Source organism: Coregonus lavaretus (genome assembly GCF_964263955.1).
Source record: "Coregonus lavaretus genome assembly, contig: HAP1_SCAFFOLD_424, whole genome shotgun sequence".
Taxonomy (NCBI): Eukaryota; Metazoa; Chordata; class Actinopteri; order Salmoniformes; family Salmonidae; genus Coregonus; species Coregonus lavaretus.
In genome coordinates, this window is record NW_028166348.1 from 338,248 (window position 1) to 366,244 (window position 27,997).

At 45.4% G+C, this 27,997-nt stretch overlaps 1 protein-coding gene across 3 annotated transcripts; it reads left to right on the top strand.

Moving 5' to 3' along the window:
• Positions 1-237: 237 nt before the first annotated feature.
• On the top strand, positions 238-27,980 carry LOC311114848 (poly(A) polymerase type 3-like; the record flags this gene model as incomplete). Of its 3 annotated transcripts, XM_084190074.1 has the most annotated exons (20): positions 238-415; positions 1,584-1,742; positions 2,647-2,713; positions 2,969-3,050; positions 3,253-3,362; positions 5,431-5,484; positions 5,654-5,765; positions 7,582-7,671; positions 10,895-11,033; positions 16,131-16,203; positions 16,635-16,755; positions 17,095-17,179; positions 19,452-19,505; positions 19,687-19,806; positions 24,071-24,180; positions 24,349-24,470; positions 24,620-24,895; positions 25,074-25,430; positions 25,691-25,762; positions 25,920-27,980. In XM_084190074.1, the coding sequence occupies exons 1-20, from the start codon at positions 408-410 to the stop codon at positions 26,013-26,015; spliced, it is 2,307 nt and encodes a 768-aa protein (XP_084046200.1). In that variant the 5' UTR covers positions 238-407. The 3 variants fall into 3 exon arrangements, with proteins under 3 accessions (XP_084046200.1, XP_084046201.1, XP_084046202.1); XM_084190075.1 differs by lacking the exons at positions 19,452-19,505; positions 19,687-19,806; positions 24,071-24,180; ... (3 more) ...; positions 25,691-25,762; positions 25,920-27,980 and having other exon boundaries at positions 17,095-17,679; XM_084190076.1 differs by lacking the exons at positions 16,131-16,203; positions 16,635-16,755; positions 17,095-17,179; ... (6 more) ...; positions 25,691-25,762; positions 25,920-27,980 and having other exon boundaries at positions 252-415; positions 10,895-11,037.
• Between the last annotated feature and the right edge of the window lie 17 nt (positions 27,981-27,997).

Here is a 27,997-nt window from a genome sequence, read left to right on the forward strand (position 1 = left end):
ATCTGCGCTGTTCTTCAAGTGAATGTGTTTTTGTAAAATTGTGTGGAAATTGTTAAAAGTAGTCCTTGTATACCCACCTACTACATATTCGAATAAATCTATTGTTTAGTAAAAAATATAGGCTATGTGGCAGATGCCAAATGTCCATCTATTTTAAAAGACTACAGTTCCCATGTGATAAAAAGTGTGCTCTACATTATGACGTTCACACAACCCACTCAGGTAGCGAATTTTTGCGGTGACTGCACAGTTTGAACACGCGCCATGTTGAGTGGAAACAAAAGGTGTCAATCCCACTGCTCGGTTGCTGGTTAAATAACATAGCTAGCAAAAAAAATAAAAAATAAGAAACGAGTATGAGAAGGGAATTTTGGCGGGGCTGATTGTACTTGCTGGAGGTTGTTACAATGGCCCTGTAAGTATCTCGCTACTTTGGACAGAGAATTGTTTGGAAAGGGGATTGGGCCTACGGATGCTGGCAAACCAGTTCGTCAAGTTATGTATTTTTTGCTAGCAGGTTGTGTAGCGGGAAATGTGTATTAGCTAGCTAAAGTAGCTAACGTTGTCGTTATTACGGTCTGACTTTCAACCCCATGTATTCAAGCGTTCTTGACAAGTGGAAGTTGCAAACGGCTAGTTAGCATTTACAGGAGTTAGTTAGCATAACAAAGCTAACGTTCGCTATGTTTGCACCATATGTTTGCGCAATCTAGCTAGCACGTAGCTAGTAGGCAATTGTGATTTGGAACCAGCTAGCTAGCTAGCTACATGTTTGCTAGTGCCAAAGTTAAGCGATACAATTGATATTAGCAGTCTAACGTTAGCTGTGAGTGCTTGGATCATTTGCAATATTGGAATTTGTCAGTTGTGAACCGTTACGCTAGCTACTACTCCAGTTCGTTTCTATTTTATTTGTCCTTCGCAATTGATTTGTCAGACACAGCTAAATTACCATGCGGCTTCATTGCCAGTTTGAGAAAGTTGTCTGTTTTGGGGTCTTGCCTACTGCCATTTCGGGGTAACTCTTATGAACTGTTTTGCGTTATGATGGGTCACTAGACGTGTCAAATCAATTTGGTGCAAAAATATGTTCTCTTAGGCCTTTGTCATGTCAACATCAAACTGTAACGTTACAAAATGTAACGAAGTTGATGTTGACGATGTCCTTATTGGCTCTGTTCAGTCAAAACATTCTAGAAAATATGAGGCATGACATCAGAATCCACATATACAGTTAGGCCTTCGTGGTTTTTCCCAGAGCCCGTATTAAGATGTATAGCTGTGTCTGTTTTCCTCTACCACCACACCCACAGAATCCACAGCAAGCAATGTATGCTAGGGAGTCCGTATAGAACAAACTTTAAAGCACACACTACATGCTACATTTGTATGTGTTGTGATGCCATTAAGCTCTTTCTGTATGGTTTGTCATGTACATTTGTATTGATCATGTCCTTATCTGTATTAATGGATTGTTGATGTGTGGATATTTCTTTGTACAACACCAATAGAAATTCCTAGTAACATTTGTTGCATGGCGCATACATTTATTCAGATCACAACCTGTCCTGTCCTGTTTTCAGTCAGGTGTCGTTGGGTCGGGAGACGCCCAAGCACTATGGGATCACTTCTCCTATCAGCTTGGCCCAAGCCAAGGAGTGTGACCTGGTCCTCACACACAGGCTGACTGAGGCCCTGAAACCATACGGGGTGTTCGAAGAGGAGCTGGAACTACAGCGCAGGTAGGATGGTTGTCACTAGTAAATGGTCATTTTAGAATGGACACAAGTAGTATCACACGGCCTATGAGGAGGAGGAGAACTGTATCCAATATCTTGCCAGTACATCAGCCAATTATTCTTAGGTTGGGGTTTTGGTCAATACTAGGTAAACTGTATTTGTTGTTATAAAGTGCCATACTTATGTAGTTATTTAAAAAATATATAGATATATATGATGTGGGGAATTTTTTTTGTTGCTTTACTGCTATTAGCCCATACAAGCGCATTGAATAACAGATTCACTAGTCATTTTTAGTCATTTTTTTTAGCAGACACTCCAGAGCGACTTACATTTTCATACTGGCCCCCCGTGGGAAGCGAACCCACAACCCTGGCGTTGCAAGTGCCATGCTCTACCAACTGAGCTACATGGAACAACAGATCTGAGAGAGATAAGAAAGATCAGGAAATATATATTTATTGAACCCCTTATTTCTGGCACTAAACAGTCTCCATATACTTCCATTCATTATTTCAACTGGTACCGGGGGACCTTAAGACGACTCTTTTGAAACCTGTGGGCGTCCGTGTTCATGAGTCTCACATTTCCATAGAGAGGTCGTAATAGTTTGTAGGCCAAACCATTCGGACACTACTGACGATTTTGTGAGTAGACAGATTTTCGGGATGTCTCATGGTCTGACAAGCACCGCTCTAGCTCTGTCACCTTTCACCTCGGATGAGGCATCGGCGGATGTGGTGGATTGAAACAAATCCAATGCAAAAAAATATATCTCTCTCTCTCTAGCTTAAACTGATGGATGTTTTGTATTATGCTAATTTGATCTCCGCTGGGGTTCAACTCTAGGCGGTTAAACGTCAAAATACCACAGACTTCCTCTAAATCATGCTTTGTTTTCCATAGAATACATGTGTTGGGGAAACTAAACACACTGGTGAAGGAATGGATCCATGACGTCAGTGAGACAAAGGTATTATTTTACTTTCGCCTTTAGATAGTTCTCTCTGATACAGCAGGGGTCTGGTGACGACGTCAATGGGTAAGTCCCAAATGTCACCCTATTCCTTTTTAGAGCACTACTTTTGACCAGGGCTCTGCATTATTAAAGGGAAATAGTGTGCTAATTTGGTATGCAGATAATATTGGGTTATGACAACCGCATGGCACCGTTACCAACCCATGATGCAACAGGTTGTAAGGACTGGTTGTTTTTTTTGTCTCCTAGAATCTGCCTGCCTCAGTGATTGACACTGTTGGAGGGAAGATATTCACGTTTGGCTCCTACAGGTTAGGAGTTCACACTAAAGGTAAATATTGTGTCAACTCTTCACTGCAAAAGTTACAATAACAGTTGTTGTCCAACAGGAACGCTCGTTTTCATGTCAAAACATTTTCCTCTTTTGGTACCTGCTGAACATGACTCTACCAAACACTCGGGTTCAAACGTCCTCAAAACACCACAGAATGGACGTCTAAACACGGCCTTCTGTCCCTGTGCTCTTCTCCTAGGGGCAGACATTGACGCCCTGTGTGTTGCTCCTCGCCATGTGGAGAGAACAGACTTCTTCTCCTCGTTCCTGGACAAGCTGAAGCAGCAGGAGGAGGTCAAGGATTTGAGGGTGGGTGTATTGGGAGAGTAGGACTTGTGTTGGTCCAGTAGGTGAGAGTGAAGTGGGTATTGTATTGGGAGAGTAGGACTTGTGTTGGTCCAGTAGGTGAGAGTGAAGTGGGTATTGTATTGGGAGAGTAGGACTTGTGTTGGTCCAGTAGGTGAGAGTGAAGTGGGTATTGTATTGGTAGAGTAGGACTTGTGTTGGTCCAGTAGGTGAGAGTGAAGTGGGTATTGTATTGGTAGAGTAGGACTTGTGTTGGTCCAGTAGGTGAGAGTGAAGTGGGTATTGTATTGGGAGAGTAGGACTTGTGTTGGTCCAGTAGGTGAGAGTGAAGTGGGTATTGTATTGGTAGAGTAGGACTTGTGTTGGTCCAGTAGGTGAGAGTGAAGTGGGTATTGTATTGGGAGAGTAGGACTTGTGTTGGTCCAGTAGGTGAGAGTGAAGTGGGTATTGTATTGGTAGAGTAGGACTTGTGTTGGTCCAGTAGGTGAGAGTGAAGTGGGTATTGTATTGGTAGAGTAGGACTTGTGTTGGTCCAGTAGGTGAGAGTGAAGTGGGTATTGTATTGGGAGAGTAGGACTTGTGTTGGTCCAGTAGGTGAGAGTGAAGTGGGTATTGTATTGGGAGAGTAGGACTTGTGTTGGTCCAGTAGGTGAGAGTGAAGTGGGTATTGTATTGGGAGAGTAGGACTTGTGTTGGTCCAGTAGGTGAGAGTGAAGTGGGTATTGTATTGGTAGAGTAGGACTTGTGTTGGTCCAGTAGGTGAGAGTGAAGTGGGTATTGTATTGGGAGAGTAGGACTTGTGTTGGTCCAGTAGGTGAGAGTGAAGTGGGTATTGTATTGGGAGAGTAGGACTTGTGTTGGTCCAGTAGGTGAGAGTGAAGTGGGTATTGTATTGGGAGAGTAGGACTTGTGTTGGTCCAGTAGGTGAGAGTGAAGTGGGTATTGTATTGGGAGAGTAGGACTTGTGTTGGTCCAGTAGGTGAGAGTGAAGTGGGTATTGTATTGGGAGAGTAGGACTTGTGTTGGTCCAGTAGGTGAGAGTGAAGTGGGTATTGTATTGGTAGAGTAGGACTTGTGTTGGTCCAGTAGGTGAGAGTGAAGTGGGTATTGTATTGGGAGAGTAGGACTTGTGTTGGTCCAGTAGGTGAGAGTGAAGTGGGTATTGTATTGGGAGAGTAGGACTTGTGTTGGTCCAGTAGGTGAGAGTGAAGTGGGTATTGTATTGGGAGAGTAGGACTTGTGTTGGTCCAGTAGGTGAGAGTGAAGTGGGTATTGTATTGGGAGAGTAGGACTTGTGTTGGTCCAGTAGGTGAGAGTGAAGTGGATATTGTATTGGGAGAGTAGGACTTGTGTTGGTCCAGTAGGTGAGAGTGAAGTGGGTATTGTATTGGGAGAGTAGGACTTGTGTTGGTCCAGTAGGTGAGAGTGAAGTGGGTATTGTATTGGGAGAGTAGGACTTGTGTTGGTCCAGTAGGTGAGAGTGAAGTGGGTATTGTATTGGGAGAGTAGGACTTGTGTTGGTCCAGTAGGTGAGAGTGAAGTGGGTATTGTATTGGTAGAGTAGGACTTGTGTTGGTCCAGTAGGTGAGAGTGAAGTGGGTATTGTATTGGTAGAGTAGGACTTGTGTTGGTCCAGTAGGTGAGAGTGAAGTGGGTATTGTATTGGGAGAGTAGGACTTGTGTTGGTCCAGTAGGTGAGAGTGAAGTGGGTATTGTATTGGGAGAGTAGGACTTGTGTTGGTCCAGTAGGTGAGAGTGAAGTGGGTATTGTATTGGGAGAGTAGGACTTGTGTTGGTCCAGTAGGTGAGAGTGAAGTGGATATTGTATTGGGAGAGTAGGACTTGTGTTGGTCCAGTAGGTGAGAGTCAAGTGGGTATTGTATTGGTAGAGTAGGACTTGTGTTGGTCCAGTAGTTGAGAGTCAAGTGGGTATTGTATTGGGAGAGTAGGACTTGTGTTGGTCCAGTAGGTGAGAGTCATGTGGGTATTGGTAGAGTTGGAGGTAAAGATGCATTCCCAAAAATGAACGAGGTGCAGACTGTTCATTAACTTTTCACCCTTTATTTTCCAGGCTGTTGAGGAGGCATTTGTCCCGGTGATAAAGCTGTCTTTCGACAGCATTGAGGTGTGACATTTGAAATTATTTTTTGGTTAATTATTTCTTTTATAGGCCTAAATGTGTACATTTTGCATTATTGCAAGGAAACATGCAAAACTGGTTCTGTACATCCAATATTGAGATGTACCACGTTTTTTTTTTTTTTTTTAAACGTCCATGATCTGTTTGTTTCTAGATTGACATCCTTTTTGCCCGGTTAGCGTTGCAAACCATCCCAGAGAGTCTGGACCTCCGAGATGACGGACTGCTGAAGAACCTTGACATCCGCTGCATCAGGAGTCTCAATGGTAACACTGAGCTCTGGTCCTGATGTGGTTCAGTTGGTGAAAGTGTGGCGCTAGCAGCACCAGGGTGATGGGTTCGATTCCCGCTGCGGTCACATATACTAAAATGTACAGTGCATTCGGAAAGTATTCAGACCCCTTGACTTTCTCTACATTATGTTACAGCCTTATTCTAAAATTGATTAAATAGTTTTTTTCCCTCAATCTACACACTACCCCAATGATAAGCAAAAAAACATTTATTCAGACCCTTTACTTTGTTGAAGCACCTTTGGCAGTGATTACAGCCTCAAGTCTTCTTGGGTATGATGCTACAAGCTTGGCACACCTGTATATATATTTATTTCCCCCATTCTTCTCTGCAGATCCTCTCAAGCTCTTTCAGGTTGGATGTACAGCTATTTTCAGGTCTCTCCAGAGATGTTCAGGCTCTGGCTGGGCCACTCAAGGACATTGAGACTTGTCCCGAAGCCACTCCTGCGTTGTCTTGGCTGTGTGCTTAGGGTCGTTGTCCTGTTGGAAGGTGAACCTTCGCCCCAGTCTGAGGTCTTGAGCGCTCTGGAGCAGGTTTTCATCAAGGATCTCTCAGTACTTTTCTCCGTTCATCTTTCCCTCGATCCTGACTAGTCCCCCAGTCCCTGCCGCTGAAAAACATCCCCACAGCATGATGCTGCCAACACCATGCTTCACCATAGGGATGGTGCAAGGTTTCCTCCAGACGTGATGCTTGGCATTCAGGCCAAAGAGTTCAATCTTGGTTTCATCAGACCAGAGAATCTTGTTTCTCATGGTCAGAGTCCTTTAGGTGCCTTTTGGCAAACTCTAAGCGGGCTGTCATGTGCCTTTTACTGAGGAATGGCTTCCATCTGGCCACTACCATAAAGGCCTGATTGGTGGAGTGCTGCAGAGATGGTTGTTCTTCTGGAAAGTTCTCCCATCTCCACAGAGGAGCTCTGTCAGTGACCATCGGGTTCTTGGTCACCTCCCTGAACCCCCCTTTTCCCCTGATTGCTCAGTTTGGCCGGGCGGCCAGCTCTAAGAAGAGTCTTGGTGGTTCCAAACTAATTCCATTTAAGAATGATGGAGGCCATTGTGTTCTTGGGGACCTTCAAGGCTGCAGAAATGTTTTGGTACCCTTCCCCAGATCTGTGCCTCAACACAATCCTGTCTCGGAGCTCTACGGACAATTCCTTCAACCCCATGGCTTGGTTTTTGCTCTGACATGCACTGTCAACTGTGGGACCTTTATATAGACTGGTGTGTGCCTCTCCAAGTCATGTTAATTCAATTGAATTTACCACAGGTGTAGAAACATCTCAAGGATGATCAAATGAAACAGGATGCAACTGAGCTCAATTTCGAGTCTCATAGCAAAGGGTCTGAATACTTATGTAAATAAGGTATTTCTGTGTTTTTATTTTAAGTACATTTGCAAAAATGTCTAAACCTTTTTTCGATTTGTCATTATGGGGTATTGTGTAGATTGATGAAAAAAATGTAATCCATTTTAGAATAAGGCTGTAATGCATTGTATGTACTGTGTATATACACTGGACTGTAATCGCTTTGGATAAAATCGTCTGCTGAACGGTATCTCCGTACACTGATCCAAGTTAAAAACAGTGTGGTTTGAATGGCTGAAAGGCCTCTTAACAATTGGTTGTTGGCTCACCTCTGACCCGTACCTACAGCTGTTTGAAAGCAACTGCTGTGTTGTAGGTTTCAAGTGTTCTCTCTGCATTGTGTTGTAGCCTGACTGTCTGGCTCTATTGTGACGCCGCGTTTGTTGGGCACAATAATGACTTGACGTTGTTTTCAGGTTGCAGAGTTACAGATGAGATCCTTCATCTTGTACCCAACATCGAAAACTTCAGACTGACTCTGAGGACCATCAAGCTGTGGGCTAAACGTGAGTCGGATCTGTAGTGTTGTTGCATAGGAGCACAATCGCTTGCCTTGGTGGAAACTGAACTGTGTGTTGAATCAGTGTCTTCTGTAAGCGTCTGTGTCTACCTGCTTGTTGTCTGTACCTGTGTGTTTGAGTTGGTCTCTGTGTGTTTACTGTATCTCTGTGTGTGTGTGTGCGCGTGCTGTGTAACACTGAGTGACTGAGACTGTTGTGGCTAGGCATGTAGTGTTATCTCACTCGTTCACACAACCAACTAATGGCATGTCAATACGCTGGGCCCAAACTGACTTGCAACGCCCCAGCCCTCAGGTCCTATTCCCTAAACAGGATTATCCTGCCAAAAAAAAAAAAAATACTTGTCATGGCTTTTTAACACACAGGATAGACCACGGCACTTGTTGCCATGGTGAATTTGTTTGGCTTGCATATTCTGCCTGGCAACCAACTGTCCAATCATGTTTTGTGTTGCTGGAACAGAAGCAGCAGAGAGTCACTCACTGGCCTGTAGGCCAACCAGGTGCAGGTACTGAATGTGGTTCCCTAGCTGTGGCTGTAGGTATTTTATTTAAAATCTTGTGTAAACTAAAAGGCCAATCCAAAAACATCCCCTGCCCCTCCACCCCCAACTCTTTAGTGCTCTTTAGAAGCTAGATAGCTGTAAGCGATATGGCATAAGCATCGCCAAGCTTATTGGGAGACGAGGCAGAACCATCAAGCTGAATTGCAGGACCAGCTAAATTTCACTGTTGCCTGATGATCATTAGTGTACTGGCAAGTAGCTCTATTACCATCACAAGAGGAATCGGCTTGTATACTAAAGATGTGATAAATATACTTTTTGTCTTTACATTTAAACTACAGTTTTAATCGGTTTTCTGTTAAAAGATAAGAACAATTCATAAAATTCCAAGTGAATTGAAGTTGTCATTCTCATACTGTGCCAGACTCAAATTCTGAGAATTGATTCGGGCCAGGCAAGTCATGTTTGGAATACCATTTACATTTTAGTCATTTAGCAGACGCTCTTATCCAGAGCGACTTACAGTTAGTGAGTGCATACATTATTTTTTTTCATACTGGCCCCCCATGGGAATCGAACCCACAACCCTGGCGTTGCAAACACCATGCTCTATCAACTGAGCTACATCCCTGCTGGCCATTCCCTCCCCTACCCTGGACGACGCTGGCTACGTCAGAGACTGGATTCGAACCAGGATCTCTAGTGGCACAGCTAGTACTGCGATGCAGTGCCTTAGACCACTGTGCCACTCGGGAGACCATTTGACTTGGTTGTGGAAACTACTGGAGAATCCACTGGCCATGTGAAATGTGGAGGGTGCGAGGCGTTTCTAAAATAGGACCGCAGGAAGACTGGTAGGCTACTTCTCTGAGTCTGCATGCGTATGTTTGGAACAGTGAAAACAACACGAAACAAATTATAAGAAATCCCAGAAGGTCTATACTAACAGGTTTTAAAGGCTTTATTAGAGCAAAGATGATTTGCATTGGTGAATGTTGCAATTGCTTTAGACGACGTTGCGATTTTTATTTGTTTAATTATTCAAGGCTCCCTTTTTTTTATTTCGTTTTAAAACAGAAAATGCTTGAATTGTATTTAATGACTCGTATGTTGACATAAACTAATGGATGATTCATATTAAAGTATAGGCCCAAGTAAGTTACGTTATGCCAGCTAAACAGGACGCGCTCTTAGGCTTCTTAGATGGTTGTTATACAAGGCTATAGTATACTAAGCCTACTAATGACATTGGCTTACTTATGATGATAATTGTAGCCTAATAGTAACAATAAGAAGGATATCAAGAAGGAGGGTAGGAGAAGTGTAGCTCAGTCCCGTGTAGCTCAGTTGGTAGAGCATGGCGTTTTCAATGCCAGGGTTCTGGGTTCGATTCCCACGGGGGGCCAGTATGAAAATGTATGCACTCACTAACTTTAAGTCGCTCTGGATAAGAGCGTCTGCTAAATGACGTAAATGTAAGTGAGCGCTGTGTGCGTTTTTAGGCCAGTGTCTGTCAAACAGATGCTGTTAGATTTAGAAGGGCCTAAAATTAACCCCCGCCACCTGCCAAATGTTGGTAGATTTTGGCATTGGTAAGATGTCTATTTCATTAGCTACGTTGGCGGGTGGTCAGGGCTCCACAGTGCGAGCTTTCACTTGCATTTGTGAATAAAAATAGTCAAGTATGATCACATTTGCAGTAAAATGCTGCAGTTGCTGTTTTCAAAGTAGTTTTGTTTCATAGCTGGTTAAATTTAATCGCACAAAGTCAAAGAACTAGGAATCCTATGTAGCCTATCCCCTTGCACTGCCACACTGCCTGGCTGGGTGTGTGATATTTTGGATTAGACTCGGGTCACAAAAAAAATGAAATTAAACAATACACCACATTATTTCTCACTAGAAATGCATGTATGGTTTTAGAAACATTACAAAGCATGCTTATCTGTTTCATTTATAGTGTTGGTTTAATTTTAGCGATTATAAAAATATTTTGGCTGGTAAAAAAGTGGCTGGTGGACCCAAAACATTTTTTGGGGGCCCTGTAGATCAGGCTACATATTTCTTTTCCCTGACCGTTTGGAACAGTGTAAACACTAAATAAATTCTAAGATATCCCAGAATGTGTTCTAACAAACTATTTTTAAAGCCTTTATTACATCATGGCAAAGATTTAAAAACTTTTAAAGTGAAATTGCTTCATCCGTCAGATGTTGTGAGTCTTAGAGCTCACGGAATCAGTATTAAACATGCACTCAAAACAGGCAACGGAACCAGGATCTGTCTTTAATTTCTGAAGATATTTATGGATGCTTTATAAATCCTGGCACATTTTAACAGGTGATTTTATAACTAAGTTGGGTTTTACTCTCCTGACTTTTCTTAAGGAAAGGGCTGTTTCCTTGTCTCCTCACTCCGCTGCCGCCTCCACCACATTGTTCTCATGATTGGGACCTGTTAGTGGTAGTTGTTTCTGTTTTTAAACGTTCACACACCTATTGTATACTTTACCATATCAGAAATGTATGTACTACTGTTACGACTACTACGACTCACCTCTATCCTGCCGACTGCCTTGTAGGGCAACAGCAAAGCTAACCTCTTAGTAGTAGCCAGGATCTGCCAGCTTTACCCCAACACCATTTTATATATACACCTAATAAATATATATATATACACTGTTATGTTATTGTTCTCCCATAGGTCATAACATCTACAGTAACATCCTGGGCTTCCTGGGTGGCGTCTCCTGGGCCATGCTGGTAGCCAGGACCTGCCAGCTCTACCCCAACGCCGTGGCCTCCACCCTCGTACACAAGTTCTTCCTGGTCTTCTCCAAGTGGTGAGCAGTCTCTGTCTTTTAGACATTCTCTGTGACCTGTTTTCAGATGGTCATTCGTTTTTCTGTGCTTTGCCAGTGACGCGTCGTTTTGTCTGAAGTGATTTATGAACGAGGGTTTCCGTGGTGCCGGACAACGTGACCGGGAAGATTTATATTTACTGTCCGTTTTGAGGTCTTTACCGGACCCATATGCATTGGGTGCATAACCAATTAGGGAATCCATCCACGGTGCTCAGAATTACAGAAATCACATTTAGTTTATAGTAATGCATCTTACGAAATGGCGCCGGAGAAGATGGCTGCCCTTTTACAGCCCTCTAACCAATTGTACTATTATGTGTCTTTTTCCGCGTTATTTGTAATTTATTTTGTACATAATGTTTCTGCCATCGTCTCTTATAACCAAATAGAGCTTCTGGATATCAGGACAGCGATTACTCACCTCGTATTGGACCCAAAAAAATTATTCAACGAGGCGGCCGCGAAGGATATCCTACAGACACACGACAAGGCCCAAATCCCCGTAATTCGCATGAGGAAGAGACGGAGATATCGTGGACGTAGGTCGGGGTGCCTTGTAAGGATCCGACGGCGAGCGAGTAAACTGCCTCTTCCATCAATCCTATTAGCCAATCTTCAATCTTGGATGACCTAAGATTACGGTTATCCTACCAACGGGACATTAAAAACTGTAATATCTTATGTTTCACTGAGTCGTGGCTGAACGATGACATGGATAATATACAGCTAGCGGGCTATATGCTACATCGGCAGGATAGAACGGCTGACTCCGGTAAGACAAGGGGTGGCGGTCTGTGTATATTTGTAAACAACAGCTGGTGCACAAAATCAAATACTAAGGAAGTCTCGAGGTTTTGCTCGCCTGAGGTAGAGTATCTTATGATAAGCTGTAGACCACACTATTAACCAAGAGAGTTTTCATCTATATTTTTCATAGCTGTCTATTTACCACCACAAACCAATGCTGGCATTAAGATTGCACTGAATGAGCTGTATAAGGCCATAAGTCAACAGGAAAACGCTCATCCAGAGGCAGCGCTCCTAGTGGCCGGGGACTTTAATGCAGGGAAACTTAAATCCGTTCTACCTAATTTCTACCAGCATGTTAAATGTGCAACCAGAGGGAAAAAAACTCTAGACCACCTTTACTCCACACACAGAGACGCATACAAAGCTCTCCCTCGCCCTCCATTTGGCAAATCTGACCATAACTCTATCCTGCTGATTCCTGCTTAAAAGCAAAAACTAAAGCAGGAAGCACCAGTGACTCGGTTAATAAAAAAGTGGTCAGATAACGCAGATGCTAAGCTACAGGACTGTTTTGCTAGCACAGACTGGAACATGTTCCGGGATTCTTCAGATAGCATTGAGGAGTACACCACATCAGTCACTGGCTTCATCAATAAGTGCATCGATGATGTCGTCCCCACAGTGACCGTACGTACATACACCAACCAGAAGCCATGGATTACAGGAAACATCCGCACTGAGCTAAAGGGTAGAGCTGCCGCTTTCAAGGAGCGGGACTCTAACCCGGACGCTTATAAGAAATCCCGCTATGCCCTCCGACGAACCATCAAACAGGCAAAGAGTCAATACAGGACTAAGATTGAATCGTACTACACCGGCTCTGACGCTCGTCGGATGTGGCAGGGCTTGAAAACTATTACAGACTACAAAGGGAAGCACAGCCGCGAGCTTCCCAGTGACACAAGCCTACCAGACGAGCTAAACCACTTCTATGCTCGCTTCGAGGCAAGCAACACTGAAGCATGCATGAGAGCACCAGCTGTTCCAGATGACTATGTGATCACGCTCTCCGTAGCCAATGTGAGTAAGACTTTTAAGCAGGTCAATATTCACAAGGCCGCAGGGCCAGACGGATTACCAGGACGTGTACTCCGAGCATGTGCTGACCAACTGGCAAGTGTCTTCACTGACATTTTCAACATGTCCCTGACTACCGACCCGTAGCACTGATGACTGTAGCCATGAAGTGCTTTGAAAGGCTGGTCATGGCTCACATCAACACCATTATCCCAGAAACCCTAGACCCACACCAATTTGCATACTGCTCCAACAGATCCACAGATGATGCAATCTCTATTGCACTCCACACTGCCCTTTCCCACCTGGACAAGAGGAACACCTACGTGAGAATGCTATTCATTGACTACAGCTCAGCATTCAACACCATAGTGCCCTCAAAGCTCATCACTAAGCTAAGGATCCTGGGACTAAACACCTCCCTCTGCAACTGGATCCTGGACTTCCTGACGGGCCGCCCCCAGGTGGTAAGGGTAGGTAACAACACATCTGCCACACTGATCCACAACACGGGGGCACCTCAGGGGTGCGTGCTCAGTCCCTTCCTGTACTCCCTGTTCACCCATGACTGTATGGCCAGACACGACTCCAACACCATCATTAAGTTTGCCGACGACACAACAGTGGTAGGCCTGATCACCGACAACGATGAGACAGCCTATAGGGAGGAGGTCAGAGACCTGGTCGTGTGGTGCCAGGATAACAACCTCTCCCTCAACGTGACCAAGACAAAGGAGATGATTGTGGACTACAGGAAAAAAAAAAGAAGAGGACTGAGCACGCCCCCATTCTCATCGAGGCTGTAGTGGAACAGGTTGAGAGCTTCAAGTTCCTTGGTGTCCACATCACCAACGAACTATCATGGTCCAAACACACCAAGACAGTCGTGAAGAGGGCACGACAAAGCCTATTCCCCCTCAGGAGACTGAAAAGATTCGGCATGGGTCCTCAGATCCTCAAAAAATTATACAGCTGCACCATCGAGAGCATCCTGACTGGTTGCATCACCGCCTGGTATGGCAACTGCTTGGCCTCCGACCGCAAGGCACTACAGAGGGTAGTGCGTACGGCCCAGTACATCACTGGGGCCAAGCTTCCTGCCATCCAGGACCTCTATACCAGGCGGTGTCAGAGGAAGGCCCTTAAAATTGTCAAAGACTCCAGCCACCCTAGTCATAGACTGTTCTCTCTGCTACCGCACGGCAAGCGGTACCGGAGTGCAAAGTCTAGGTCCAAAAGACTTCTCAACAGCTTCTACCCCCAAGCCATAAGACTCCTGAACAGCTAATCATGGCTACCCGGACTATTTGCACTGCCCCCCCACCCCATCTTTTTACGCTGCTGCTACTCTGTTAATTATTTATGCATAGTCACTTTAACTCTACCCACATGTACATATTACTTCAACTACCTCTACTAGCCGGTGCCCCCGCACATTGACTCTGCACCGGTACCCCCCCCTGTATATATAGCCTCCCTACTGTTATTTTATTTGACTTCTGCTCTCTTTTTCTCAACACTTTTTTGTTTTATTTTACATTTTTATAAAAAATAAATGCACTGTTGGTTAAGGGCTGTAAGTAAGCATTTCACTGTAATGTCTGCACCTGTTGTATTCGGCGCATGTGGCCAATAACATTTGATTTGATTTAACAGAACATGCATCTCCTCTAATGAAGCAGCCAATATAACGTTATTTTCAAACATTTGCCAAAATGCAATTTGCGGGAACACCATTATAAACAGAGCACCTGGAAAAGCACAATTTTAAACAGTGCACCTGATAGCGGTTCCATATGTGACAGAGATGGAAATCTCTGTTAGAGACTTAGAAAGAGGGGGGGAATCTAAAGATGCAACAACTAGGATGGGGTTGCTGAAATGACTAGGATTGTGCCCTTTGCTTCTGGACAACGAAAAAGTTGATATGAAAACCAATAGAACAGTTGAAATGGCATAGCTGTGGGTCCAGTAGGAAAGTAAATGGAAATGTGCCAAAATTATATAATTACTCCATTCTATACATAAAATAATTCAGAAATACTTTAACAGAAAACATAACTTAGACACAGAGGAATAAATGTACCGTTAATCCGTGTCATTTGTTGATGCATGTACTAATTAGTAATTTCTCGTTCTCGGAGTGGAAACGTTCTTTGCGGAGTTCACAACTTGCTACACTTGTGAGAAACACATTTTGGTTTATTACATAACCATTTTTTAAATTATATTTTGTTTGGAGTGCTCCATATGAGCATGGGTCTGGTTTATCTGTCTTGTGTGTTTATTTAAAAAAAAAAAATATATATATATATATATATATATAATTATTTTTATTTAGGGGGTAGATCAGCTTTAATATTGCAGATAGATTGTAACTTCCGTCAATGTAATTGTCTGCATCACTTCCAATACGTTTTTTTTCTTTCTCGCATATATATATATATATATATATATATATATATATATATATATATATATACTTTTTTTAACCAGCTGAGGAGCTGCAGGATAAATCCTGCTCAAAATAGGCTCTGTGCGCGTCTGATAGTTGATGGATAATGTTCTGAACAAACGGAGTAAAAAAAACTCAAACTGACAACTAGAAAAAGCTCAAACCAACTTTATTCACCCACTGGGTCATACAGCTGCAAATAAAACATACAAGTCACACAAACACATCTTTATACCTTCCAACTAGGTGGAGTCATCTACTTGCATGGCAATTTAATTCCACTCAATTATGCATATTGTGCTGAATACCCTTGCTATAGACCAATAAGCATGACGGTCAAATGTGTTTCCATTGGCTGGTATTTCCATCAATGAATAAATAAACATTATTCTGCAATCAGATATTTTTGCTCCCTGTCATTTTTACAGGCAACTTTTATTTATCTGCAAAAAACAAACAAAAAATTGCCCAAAAGGTTAAAGTTTCCTACCGGAAACCCTGTTATGAAACGTGATTCCATAGAACACCCTTTCTATATTATGGTGAGGGATTGTTCTGCCATTCTAGTCATTGTGGCGGCCGCCTAAAGGTGTTTTCGAGTCGCCTAAGTCCAAAGTGTTTTTTGATCCAGAAAAAAACCTGATTGTCGTCACATTTTCTCGGTGCTTGTGGCAGCTGTAATTACTCCTGTATTTCTTAGGACCATAGTCAAACAAGATGGTGTGTGTAAAGGGTTGTCTGACTGATGGTATACTTGGTCCGTATCATCACACTGAACATGAGTTGTGTTGCAGGGAATGGCCCAACCCTGTTCTCCTGAAGCAGCCAGAGGACTGCAACCTCAACCTGCCAGTCTGGGACCCCAGGGTAATGTTGGTCCATAACTAGATTTGTTCATACTGATACTAGTCCTGTCCTGAGCAACACTAATACATAAAGGACTGTCATAAAAATGAATTTAACTGCTTAAAGCATTTTACTAGCAGAGCTGCCAAACCCCCCCCCCCCCCCAAAAAAAAAAAAAACCTTGTGATTTTTTTAAAGGGGTTAAACACCTGTTCCTCCAGGACACAGACACTTGTATTAACAATTTTTAAAGTCTAGGGCCAGAGGTTTTTCCTGTGACCTGTACCTCGAGTCAGTCACACTTTATTTAATCTGTTCCAGTACAAACCATTTGATTCAACTGCATTAGAGGCTGAGTATGTCATCAACTTGACTGAATTGACTCCAACCCTGCTAGAGGCCCTGTATCCCCATTTTAAGCTCTCTGAGAATGTATCACTGTGTTGTTCCAGGTGACCCCCAGTGACCGGTACCACCTGATGCCCATCATCACACCTGCCTACCCCCAGCAGAACTCCACCTACAACGTCTCCGCCTCCACACGGGCCGTCATGGTGGACGAGTTCAAACAGGGTCCGTTAGCCGTCGCCATTTCTAACTTTTATACACAGACTTTTTGCTATTTTTATACAAAACCCTTCAGGTCAGAGTCCTAACTTAAGACTTGAGTGGAAAAACGTACTCAAACATTCACATAAATGATACGTTGATGTCAAAGGGAAGTTTGCTCAAATGTATGTTTAGCGTATCAAGTAAATTCCGTCTAGTCTGGCCTTTTTCCCCCTTTTTTTTTTCTCAAGGGGTTCCTAACGTCCTCTACTTTATTGTAGCCTAGATACGTTGTCTCATCTGTAGTTTTCCTTTGGTTGTCCTCGTTGTTAAACACGTTTTCCTTCCTCCTTCCCTCCACAGGTCTGGCAATTACAGATGAAATATTGCAGAATAAAGCAGAGTGGGCCAAACTATTTGAAGCACCAAACTTCTTTCAGAAATACAAGTATGTATTAAGCAGCTTATCCTGTGGGACACACATGGTGAGACAAACCAACTATTTCAATAAAGATGTATATTTTCTAAATATACCAATATACTATATTTTCAGTAAATGTGAAGTTCTCTTCTTTATATTCAACTGTTTATGTAATCCACTCATTCAGTTTGAATTATTTTGTATTATTAAATATACATTTCAGGCTTTTAGACAAGACTCAAAAGAATCTTTCTTCTTACCTAAGCACCCTTTTTTGATTCACCAAAATTTTTTCACAAAAGCAAATACAATGTTAACGTTATGCAGGGCCTGAAGCCCAGTGTTATCAGTAATATTTAGTATAGACTGTGCCTCTAATGTAAGCACAACTCAATGTTTGTATATTTTAATATTTTACTAAAGGTAGGTACTTCAGTTGTAAGGATTCCAATATTAAACCGTCTCCTGGTTTTCCTTGTCTTGTTATATTGTGTATCAATTCCCAAATAAAATGCTTTAGTTCACAATTTGCACAATGTATTTCTTGTTAGTCTTGATTTTGTAGACATGTCTTTTTATTTTCCTTATCAAGTTTCGATCATGATAAATCCGTAAATTGTAGCACAGCGCTAGCAGGAAGCCATGTGAAGATTACCAAAAATTAAAGCGTCATTGGCACTTTCAGTTTCATTCTATGCATTGTGGGTAATGTATAGATCCAGATCACTAACTCACATCCTGGATTCCATTTTCAATATCAGTTCTGCGCAATCTTGAGAAATGTACTTGAGTGTTGAAATCTGTGTATAGAGGGAGGGATAAATAGCTAGATAAGTTGTTAATTGGTTTATCAGTAGTATGCAAGAGTGTGATGATAGGACAGTGGCCACAGTTCTGTTACCCAAGAGGCATTGTCCTTGGAAGAGGAGGCATTTCTTCTTTTGCAGCCCCAATCAGAATGCAAAGCTTTTTGCTGCCCAATCCCCTCCCCTTTGTCTTAAGTGTTCTATAGTGAATGAAGTGATCCAATCCTCTCCTTCATTTACCAAAATCTTCCATTACTGGAGTGCTCCATTTGAAGTGTGAAATACCATCAAAGTCTTCTGGGAAATCAGTTTGATCCATCCACCCTTTCTTGGCCAGAAAAGTTTCAGAAGATTTTGATATATTGCCTTAAGCACACCCTGGCTAAGCACACCTTCTCTGAGTTTCTGGAAGCACACGCTGCCTTAAACACAACTCCTCCTCCTCTGGGTTGCAGGCAGCACACCCTGCCTTAAACACAACTGGGTTGCAGGCAGAGAAAATGCAGCAGCACATTCTGGATAGCCTTTTTACAGCACTGTAGAGCCTGAAAAAATGGAGAATAATTTTAAAGTGAATAAATACATCCAGCCTGTGGATTGGACAGGAGCTTTAGAGGAGACGGTCACAATTACACTTTGATTATCATCCAGGTTAGACTCTTTTACACACACCAGGCTTGATTAACAGATTTCAGAATCAGACCATCCTGCTGACTTGGGTGGTGTCCTGCTGATTACTGCACTGGTTTCTCTGTAACTGTTGTTTTGAATAAATCAATCATTTATCCCAGGCTCAGACCTTTTATTTTCAATGTGGCCTGAAAATGAAAAAACTATCCTTTCCATTTTTTTATCTGCTTGTCCTTTGTAAAACTATTTTATATTGTTGTAACCTCATGGGGAAATAATCTGAACACAAGCTCCTGTGATTGGTTTTCAACAAGATGCAAGGTAGAGCTATTCCAGACAAAGCATAGAAAGAACTTTATGGTGCTACTGTGGTAACTGCATGTAGATTGTACACAGACACACAATACTAGTTTTGCCCAGTTATAGTACAATAGTGACTTTCAGGATACTTTTAGTATTGTGGAAGACATGTTTTATAGACTGAATCAGGTTCATTCTCTGACATTATGATTTGGAGAGTAAATTATCGTGGTACTTACAATTGGTTTTATCTGACTAGATTGATGTGCTATGGAGAATTTGTGGCTGCTACTGGGACATGTTGCTCTAAGACGGTGTCACGTCAGCTATGGACGTTTGTGTGTCATTTATTGGCTTAACACACTTTGGTATTAGTCCTGCAGTTTTTATCAGTTTTAGTTTGAGAGAAGTGTGTTATAAAAAAACGATTTCCATGACATGCTGTGAGAGTGGTGGCGATCTGGTCTGGGCCTATGTGTCTGGGGCTCTCTCCTAGCCTGGGTTCGTTGCCTGGCTGCTGTCTTTAGGGTGTAATGGGATTGTTCTGTTTCTTATGTTCCAAGGCATTATATTGTGTTGCTAGCAAGCGCCCCCACCGAGAAGCAGCACCTGGAGTGGTGAGTACTGACTGGGAAAAAACTGGGAAAACCTTCGGATGTGAATTAGATTATATGAGGGTGGAGCCAGTGTACAGCATTATTGCGTTTCAATGTTGCTCCTAAAGCAAGAAGATGGGTCTTTATCAGTCTACTGTTGGGGAATAGATAGCTGAAAGTGTTATTTTCTCTGTCGCTGCAGGGTTGGTCTGGTTGAGTCTAAGATCAGGATCCTAGTCGGGAACCTGGAGAAGAATGAGTTCATAACGTTGGCTCATGTCAACCCCCAGTCATTCCCTGGACCCAAGGAAAGTCGGGAGAAGTGAGTATATTACTTTATTTTTAATGCAAGATTGAAAGAAGCTCTTACCTGACCATGGACATGGTCTACTGTTTCTTTTTCATCAGTCTCTCCTTGTCTCTCTGTCTGTCTGTCTGTCTCTCGCTCTCTCTCTCTCGCTCTGTCTGTCTGTCTCTCTCTCTCTCGCTCTGTATCTCTCGCTCTCGCACTGTCTGTCTGTCTGTCTCGCGCTGTCTGTATGTCTCTCGCTCTCGCTCTCTGTCTCTCGCTCTCTGTCTCTCGCTCTCTGTCTCTCGCTCTCTGTCTCTCGCTCTCTGTCTCTCGCTCTCTGTCTCTCGCTCTCTGTCTCTCGCTCTCTGTCTCTCGCTCTCTGTCTCTCTCGCTCTCGCTCTCTCTCGCTCTCTCTCGCTCTGTCTCTCTCTCGCTCTGTCTCTCTCTCTCGCTCTGTCTCTCTCTCTCTCTCTCTCGCTCTGTCTCTCGCTCTGTCTCTCTCTCTCTCTCGCTCTGTCTCTCTCTCTCGCTCTGTCTCTCTCTCGCTCTGTCTCTCTCTCGCTCTGTCTCTGTCTCTCTCGCTCTGTCTCTGTCTCTCTCGCTCTGTCTCTGTCTCTCTCGCTCTCTCTCTCTCGCTCTCTCTCTCTCGCTCTGTCTCTCTCGCTCTCTCTCTCTCTCGCTCTGTCTCTCTCTCTCTCGCTATGTCTGTCTGTCTCTCTCGCTCTCTCTCTCGCTCTCGCTCTCGCTCTTGCTCTGTCTCTCTCGCTCTCGCTCTGTCTCTCTCGCTCTCGCTCTGTCTCTCTCGCTCTCGCTCTGTCTCTCTCGCTCTCGCTCTGTCTCTCTCGCTCTCGCTCTCTCTCTTGCTCTCGCTCTGTCTCTCTCGCTCTCGCTCTGTCTCTCTCGCTCTCGCTCTGTCTCTCTCGCTCTCGCTCTGTCTCTCTCGCTCTCGCTCTGTCTCTCTCGCTCTCGCTCTGTCTCTCTCGCTCTCGCTCTGTCTCTCTCGCTCTCGCTCTGTCTCTCTCGCTCTCGCTCTGTCTCTCTCGCTCTGTCTCTCTCGCTCTCGCTCTGTCTCTCTCGCTCTGTCTCTCTCGCTCTCTCGCTCTCGCTCTGTCTCTCTCGCTCTCTCGCTCTCGCTCTCTCTCTCGCTCTCGCTCTGTCTCTCTCGCTCTCGCTCTGTCTCTCTCGCTCTCGCTCTGTCTCTCGCTCTCGCTCTGTCTCTCTCTCTCGCTCTGTCTCTCTCTCTCGCTCTGTCTCTCTCTCTCGCTCTGTCTCTCTCTCTCGCTCTGTCTCTCTCTCTCGCTCTGTCTCTCTCTCTCGCTCTGTCTCTCTCTCTCGCTCTGTCTCTCTCTCTCGCTCTGTCTCTCTCGCTCTCTCGCTCTCGCTCTGTCTCTCTCGCTCTCGCTCTGTCTCTCTCGCTCTCGCTCTGTCTCTCTCTCTCGCTCTGTCTCTCTCTCTCTCTCTGTCTCTCTCTCTCGCTCTGTCTCTCTCTCTCGCTCTGTCTCTCTCTCTGTCTCTCTCTCTCGCTCTGTCTCTCTCTCTCTCGCTCTGTCTCTCTCTCTCGCTCTGTCTCTCTCTCTCGCTCTGTCTCTCTCTCTCGCTCTGTCTCTCTCTCTCGCTCTGTCTCTCTCTCTCGCTCGGTCTCTCTCTCTCGCTCGGTCTCTCTCTCTCGCTCGGTCTCTCTCTCTCGCTCGGTCTCTCTGTCTCTCTCGCTCGGTCTCTCTGTCTCTCTCGCTCGGTCTCTCTCGCTCTGTCTCTCTCGCTCTGTCTCTCTCGCTCTGTCTCTCTCGCTCTGTCTCTCTCGCTCTGTCTCTCTCGCTCTGTCTCTCTCGCTCTGTCTCTCTCGCTCTGTCTCTCTCGCTCTGTCTCTCTCGCTCTCTCTCTCTCGCTCTCTCGCTCTGTCTCTCTCGCTCTCGCTCTGTCTCTCTCGCTCTCGCTCTGTCTCTCTCGCTCTCGCTCTCGCTCTGTCTCTCTCGCTCTCGCTCTGTCTCTCTCGCTCTCGCTCTGTCTCTCTCTCTCGCTCTGTCTGTCTGTCTCTCTCTCTCTCGCTCTGTCTCTCTCGCTCTCGCTTTCGCTCTGTCTCTCTCTCTCTCGCTCTGTCTCTCTCTCTCGCTCTGTCTCTCTCGCTCTGTCTCTCTCGCTCTCGCTCTGTCTCTCTCTCTCGCTCTGTCTCTCTCTCTCGCTCTGTCTCTCTCTCTCTCTCTCTCTCTCGCTCTCTCTCGCTCTGTCTCTCTCTCGCTCTGTCTCTCTCTCTCTCTCTCTCGCTCTGTCTCTCTCTCGCTCTGTCTCTCTCTCTCTCTCGCTCTGTCTCTGTCTCTCTCTCGCTCTGTCTCTGTCTCTCTCTCGCTCTGTCTCTCTCGCTCTCTCTCTCTCTCGCTCTGTCTCTCTCTCTCTCTCTCTCTCGCTCTGTCTCTCTCGCTCTGTCTCTCTCGCTCTGTCTCTCTCTCTCGCTCTGTCTCTCTCTCTCGCTCTGTCTGTCTGTCTCTCTCTCTCTCGCTCTGTCTCTCTCGCTCTCGCTCTGTCTCTCTCGCTCTCGCTCTGTCTCTCTCGCTCTCGCTCTGTCTCTCTCGCTCTCGCTCTGTCTCTCTCGCTCTCGCTCTGTCTCTCTCGCTCTCGCTCTGTCTCTCTCGCTCTCGCTCTGTCTCTCTCGCTCTCGCTCTGTCTCTCTCGCTCTCGCTCTGTCTCTCTCGCTCTCGCTCTGTCTCTCTCGCTCTCGCTCTGTCTCTCTCGCTCTCGCTCTGTCTCTCTCGCTCTCGCTCTGTCTCTCTCGCTCTCGCTCTGTCTCTCTCGCTCTCGCTCTGTCTCTCTCGCTCTGTCGCTCTCGCTCTCGCTCTGTCTCTCTCGCTCTGTCTCTCTCGCTCTGTCTCTCTCGCTCTGTCTCTCTCGCTCTGTCTCTCTCGCTCTGTCTCTCTCGCTCTGTCTCTCTCGCTCTGTCTCTCTCGCTCTGTCTCTCTCGCTCTGTCTCTCTCGCTCTGTCTCTCTCGCTCTGTCTCTCTCGCTCTGTCTCTCTCGCTCTGTCTCTCTCGCTCTGTCTCTCTCGCTCTGTCTCTCTCGCTCTGTCTCTCTCGCTCTGTCTCTCTCGCTCTGTCTCTCTCGCTCTGTCTCTCTCGCTCTGTCTCTCTCGCTCTGTCTCTCTCGCTCTATCTCTCGCTCTCTGTCTCTCTCGCTCTCTGTCTCTCTCTCGCTCTCTCTCTCTCTCTCTCTCTCGCTCTGTCTCTCTCGCTCTCTCTCGCTCTGTCTCTCTCTCTCTCTCTCGCTCTGTCTCTCTCTCTCGCTCTGTCTCTCTCTCTCGCTCTGTCTCTCTCTCTCGCTCTGTCTCTCTCTCTCGCTCTGTCTCTCTCTCTCTCGCTCTGTCTCTCTCTCTCTCGCTCTGTCTCTCTCGCTCTGTCTCTCTCTCTCGCTCTGTCTCTCTCGCTCTGTCTCTCTCTCGCTCTGTCTCTCTCTCTCGCTCTGTCTCTCTCTCTCGCTCTGTCTCTCTCTCTCGCTCTGTCTCTCTCTCTCGCTCTGTCTCTCTCTCTCGCTCTGTCTCTCTCTCGCTCTGTCTGTCTCTCTCTCGCTCTGTGTCTGTCTCGCTCTCGCTCTCTCTCTCGCTCGCTCGCTCTGTCTGTCTCGCTCGCTCGCTCTGTGTCTGTCTCTCTCGCTCGCTCTGTGTCTGTCTCTCTCTCTCGCTCTCTCTCTCGCTCTGTCTCTCTCGCTCTGTCTCTCTCGCTCTGTCTCTCTCGCTCTGTCTCTCGCTCTGTCTCTCGCTCTGTCTCTCGCTCTGTCTCTCGCTCTGTCTCTCGCTCTGTCTCTCGCTCTGTCTCTCGCTCTGTCTCTCGCTCTGTCTCTCGCTCTGTCTCTCGCTCTGTCTCTCGCTCTGTCTCTCGCTCTGTCTCTCGCTCTGTCTCTCGCTCTGTCTCTCGCTCTGTCTCTCTCTCTCTCTCGCTCTGTGTGTCTGTCTCTCTCGCTCTGTGTGTCTGTCTCGCTCTCGCTATGTGTCTGTCTCGCTCTCGCTCTGTGTCTGTCTCGCTCTCTGTCTCTCTCTCTCTCTCGCTCTCTGTCTCTCTCTCTCTCTCACTCTGTCTCTCTCTCTCTCGCTCTGTCTCTCTCTCGCTCTGTCTCTGTCTCTCTCTCGCTCTGTCTCTCTCGCTCTGTCTCTTGCTCTGTCTCTCTCTCTCGCTCTGTCTCTTGCTCTGTCTCTCTCTCTCGCTGTCTCTGTCTCGCTCTGTGTCGCTCGCTCTCTGTGTGTGTGTCTCTCGCTCTGTGTGTGTCTCTCTCTCTCTGGCTCTCTGTGTGTCTGTCTCTCTGTCTTTTTCAGAGAGGAGGTCAGCACCATGTGGGTGATAGGGGTCATCTTTAAGAAGATGGAGGCATCAGAGAACCTCAACGTTGACCTGACAATTGACATCCAGTCCTTTACTGACACGGGTATGTATGATCACCTCACTCAATATATCTCAGTCATACGCCATGGGATGTAGAATTAGAAACATTCCAGATTGATTATTGTCCTGTTTCTATTATTTGACACACTGGCCTGCTAATGTTATATAAAAAGGACCGTAATCATTGTTATTTTCTAAATGTTTCCTGCAGTGTACCGCCAGGCGATGAACAGCAAGATGTTTGAGGCGGACATGAAGATCCAGGCCATGCATGTGAAGAAGAGACAACTACACCAGCTACTGCCCAACCTGGTCATGCCCAGACGCAGGAAGGTATGACAGACTCCCTCTACCTCTGATCAACCTACAGCTGTATGTGAAAGGAAACCATTCGCATATGCATTTTCAGCCCGTGGTTTTAACTATAGAAGTGGAACAGATATTCTGCTGACGGCTGTAACCCGTTCTGTTCTGTTCTGTAGCACTCTACAGAGGGGCTTCGTCAGATGAATGACAGTAGTCTGGACCTATCGCTGGACAGTGACAACAGCATGTCAGTGCCCTCACCCACGGCTGTGCCAGCTGCTGTGCCCATGTCGACCCCAGTGAAGAGTGGCCCACTAGGTCCCCCTCCCAGCCCTATCGCGGCTGCAGCCAGCCAGCCAGAGGTCCCAGCTTCCACCATGTGTCCCCCAGCTGTGAAAAGACCTGGTTCCCCTATGCAGGAAGAGAGGAAGAGGATCAAATCAGACGCAGAGGTATTCTATTCAATATTAATTGTCCCAGTAGAGAAATGAATAGTTGTTGTGCAGCCAGGAGTTTACAGAGTGTACAACATGTATACACCACATAGAAGTTGTTGCTGCCATTTTGGGACAGTAGACTTCAGTTATTGATCCGGTTTGATAATGTTCTCCTCCCCTCTGTTTCTTGTAGGAGTCAGCCGCTGAGAGACAGCCTTCAGGAGACCCAGTCCCCAGCAGCCAGACCCCCTCTCCTCCCGCCACCATGGGTGCCCCAGCGGCCCCCCAGACCCCCTCTCCTCCCGCCACCTTGGGTGCCCCAGCGGCCCACAAGACCCTCTCTCCTCCCCCCACCGTGGGTGCCCCAGCGGCCCACAAGACCCCCTCTCCTCCCCCCACCTTGGGTGCCCCAGCAGCCCACAAGACCCCTGACCAGGAGGTGCTGGAAGAGGAGAGCCCTGAGGAGCACCAGATGGAGGAGGACTCCTCCGTAGTCCCAGAGACGAAGAGGACGGAGGATAGTGCTGCAGCTACCTCTGTGGAGGCAGAGGTACACAACAAGCTTATCATGTCCCAATTTCATTTATGGATACCATTTTATGTCTCTGCGTCTCCTAATGTATTGCACAAGTTGACTGCAGGTATTTACTTATAAATTACAATTATTCAAATGTATTGAAAACGTCATCGTTTTTTTGGACGGTATTGAAAAACCAGCCCGTGGCTTTTTCCAAATGCCCTGGTATATACGGTATACCACCCAAGCCTAGTAGTTGTGATAAACTGTTATGTGGGTCCTGGTGTTCCCAGGTCAACGAGGACAATATATCTGAGGAGATGGCTGCTTCTGAAGGGGAAGTGAAGATGGAGGCAGACATTAAGGTAACGGTAAACATTACATTCACAAAGGAGTCTCATTTTCTCTCACTCATAATTCTAAGTAGGCTACAGATACTTTTCTGAAAATCTCCTCTTTGGTCTGTTTATATAGTGCGTTTTACAGCCAAACTACAACTTAATAATCTTTCTCTACCCTCAGAGAATTGTCAGTGCGGATCTGTCAGACGTGCCTCTCTTGCCAGCCAACCACATTCCAGTGGTGAAGAACTCCATCAAGCTTCGTCTCAGCAGATAGGAGAGGACAGACGCACCTACCCAGCCACTTCGCCCCCCCCCCCCCCCCCCCCCCCAACCCCTGAACGCTACGGTGGATGTCCTAATGTACCTACTTGTCTTCCGCCACGGAATGCCCACAGTACTGCAGACAGACGGATAGACAGACAGGGCGGACGCACAGGCTACTAGACAGACAGACAGACACAGACAGCGCTCTGTCGACCAGGGACATTGTCAGTTGACATGCAGGGCGTAGCTGCAACTATCTTCACAAGAGGGCGATGTTACCCTTCTGCTGGATTCTCCTAGGCAGCGTCCAACCTCTACCTTACTGGTTCAATTAAAGGGTAAAAGTTGTCCCATAGGCACAGATCTAGGATCAGCTCACCTTCCCCTGTGTCTTCACCTTAACCATTTGAGGGGAAAATACAAAACTGTCCCATGATCAGCGTTGAGGCATCTTCATCCTACTTCTTCCAGAGCTACTGGAAGGAGTAGGATGTTGCACAAAGATGTCACAGTGACTCTGCAGACAGATGTGCTCACATACGCCAGTTCTAATCTGTTATTTACTGTCTTCTATAACAGGTTATGTCTGCATCCCAAATATCATCCTGTTCACTATATCAGGGGTATTCAACTCTTACCCTATGAGGTCCGGAGCCTTGCTGGTTTTCTGTTCTACCTGATAACTAATTGCACACGCCTGGTGTCCCAGGTCCAAATCAGTCCCTGATTTTAGAGGGGAACAATTTTAAACGCAGTGGGAACTGGCTTGGAGGTCCAGAGTTCGAGTTTGAGGGCCCTAATATAGTGCACTATTTCAAACCCTGTTCACTGAAGGGAAAAGGGCGCCATTTGGGACCGCAGCCTAGAATCCATCACCAGGTAATCACTGTCTGTCAGACAACTGTTGGGATGTGAGGTGACCTTCAGGGTGTATAGGTAGGGTATGAGGGTGTTAAGATGTTTCTGGAAGAGTCACAAAGACATGGACGCAGTCAGACATGCAGTTGTTGACGCTTGCTAATGGAACTACATCAGGTTTAAGTACATATACAACACAATAACTGTGACCAAAAAAAGCTCACAATGTCTCTGGGAACAGAGTAGTGTAGTTTTATCTCTCTGGGATGCATGTCCTATAATCTAGAGGTGACACAGGGAGTTAGGAGTTTAGCGATCTTTCTACATTCACGCTAACGTTGAGGTAATGTCCGAGGACTGCGTACAGTAAGAGAAGGTGCCAGCAGCCAGAGAGCTGTGGGTGGAGTGTACAGTAGAGAAGTGGTCTGGTGTCTTGACTAGAGCGTTCAGATATACATGCATAGAATCACAATGATTAGAATGGGCATAGAACTCATTTTGATTCTATGTATACATGCATTGTACAGTAACCGTTAGTGTCTGTCTTGTACAATAACATTCAAATGATGGAAAAACAATGCTTTTATTTTGCTTAGAATATAAAAGCTTTAGCCTTGATGGATTTTTTTTAAAATGTTGCATTAATGGTGCAATTTGAATATAAATAATTATTGTAACATTACATAGAGGGTTTAGTGCAACAAGACCAATTTGTCTTTTGGCTATTCATTTTGGATTTGCTTGGTCACGTCATAATGGAATTGGAATTTGTGAGAATAGTCAACGGGTTAAAAACTTGTTAGTAGGGTTAGCAAAGAAAGCAAGTTATTTTTGTTCACTGTTTTTTGGAAAGTTTTATAGATGTATTAACAAAATTATATATATTTTTTTTTCGATTGTTTGTGCTAATCGTGTGGACTTGTATGTTAAACGATCAGTCTGAATTAAGACCACTGTCAACCTACGGTGCGTTTTCTTCAATGACTACGATTGAAATGTTATTTCCCCTGTTCTTACAATGTTCTTTTTCCGTTGAACGTTTTTTCTCAGGCGTATTTGTAAGGACGAGGTATTGTACTTTTTTTTTCACAAATAAAGGTCTACCTTGTTGCAAAGATATGCTTGTCTTGTTTT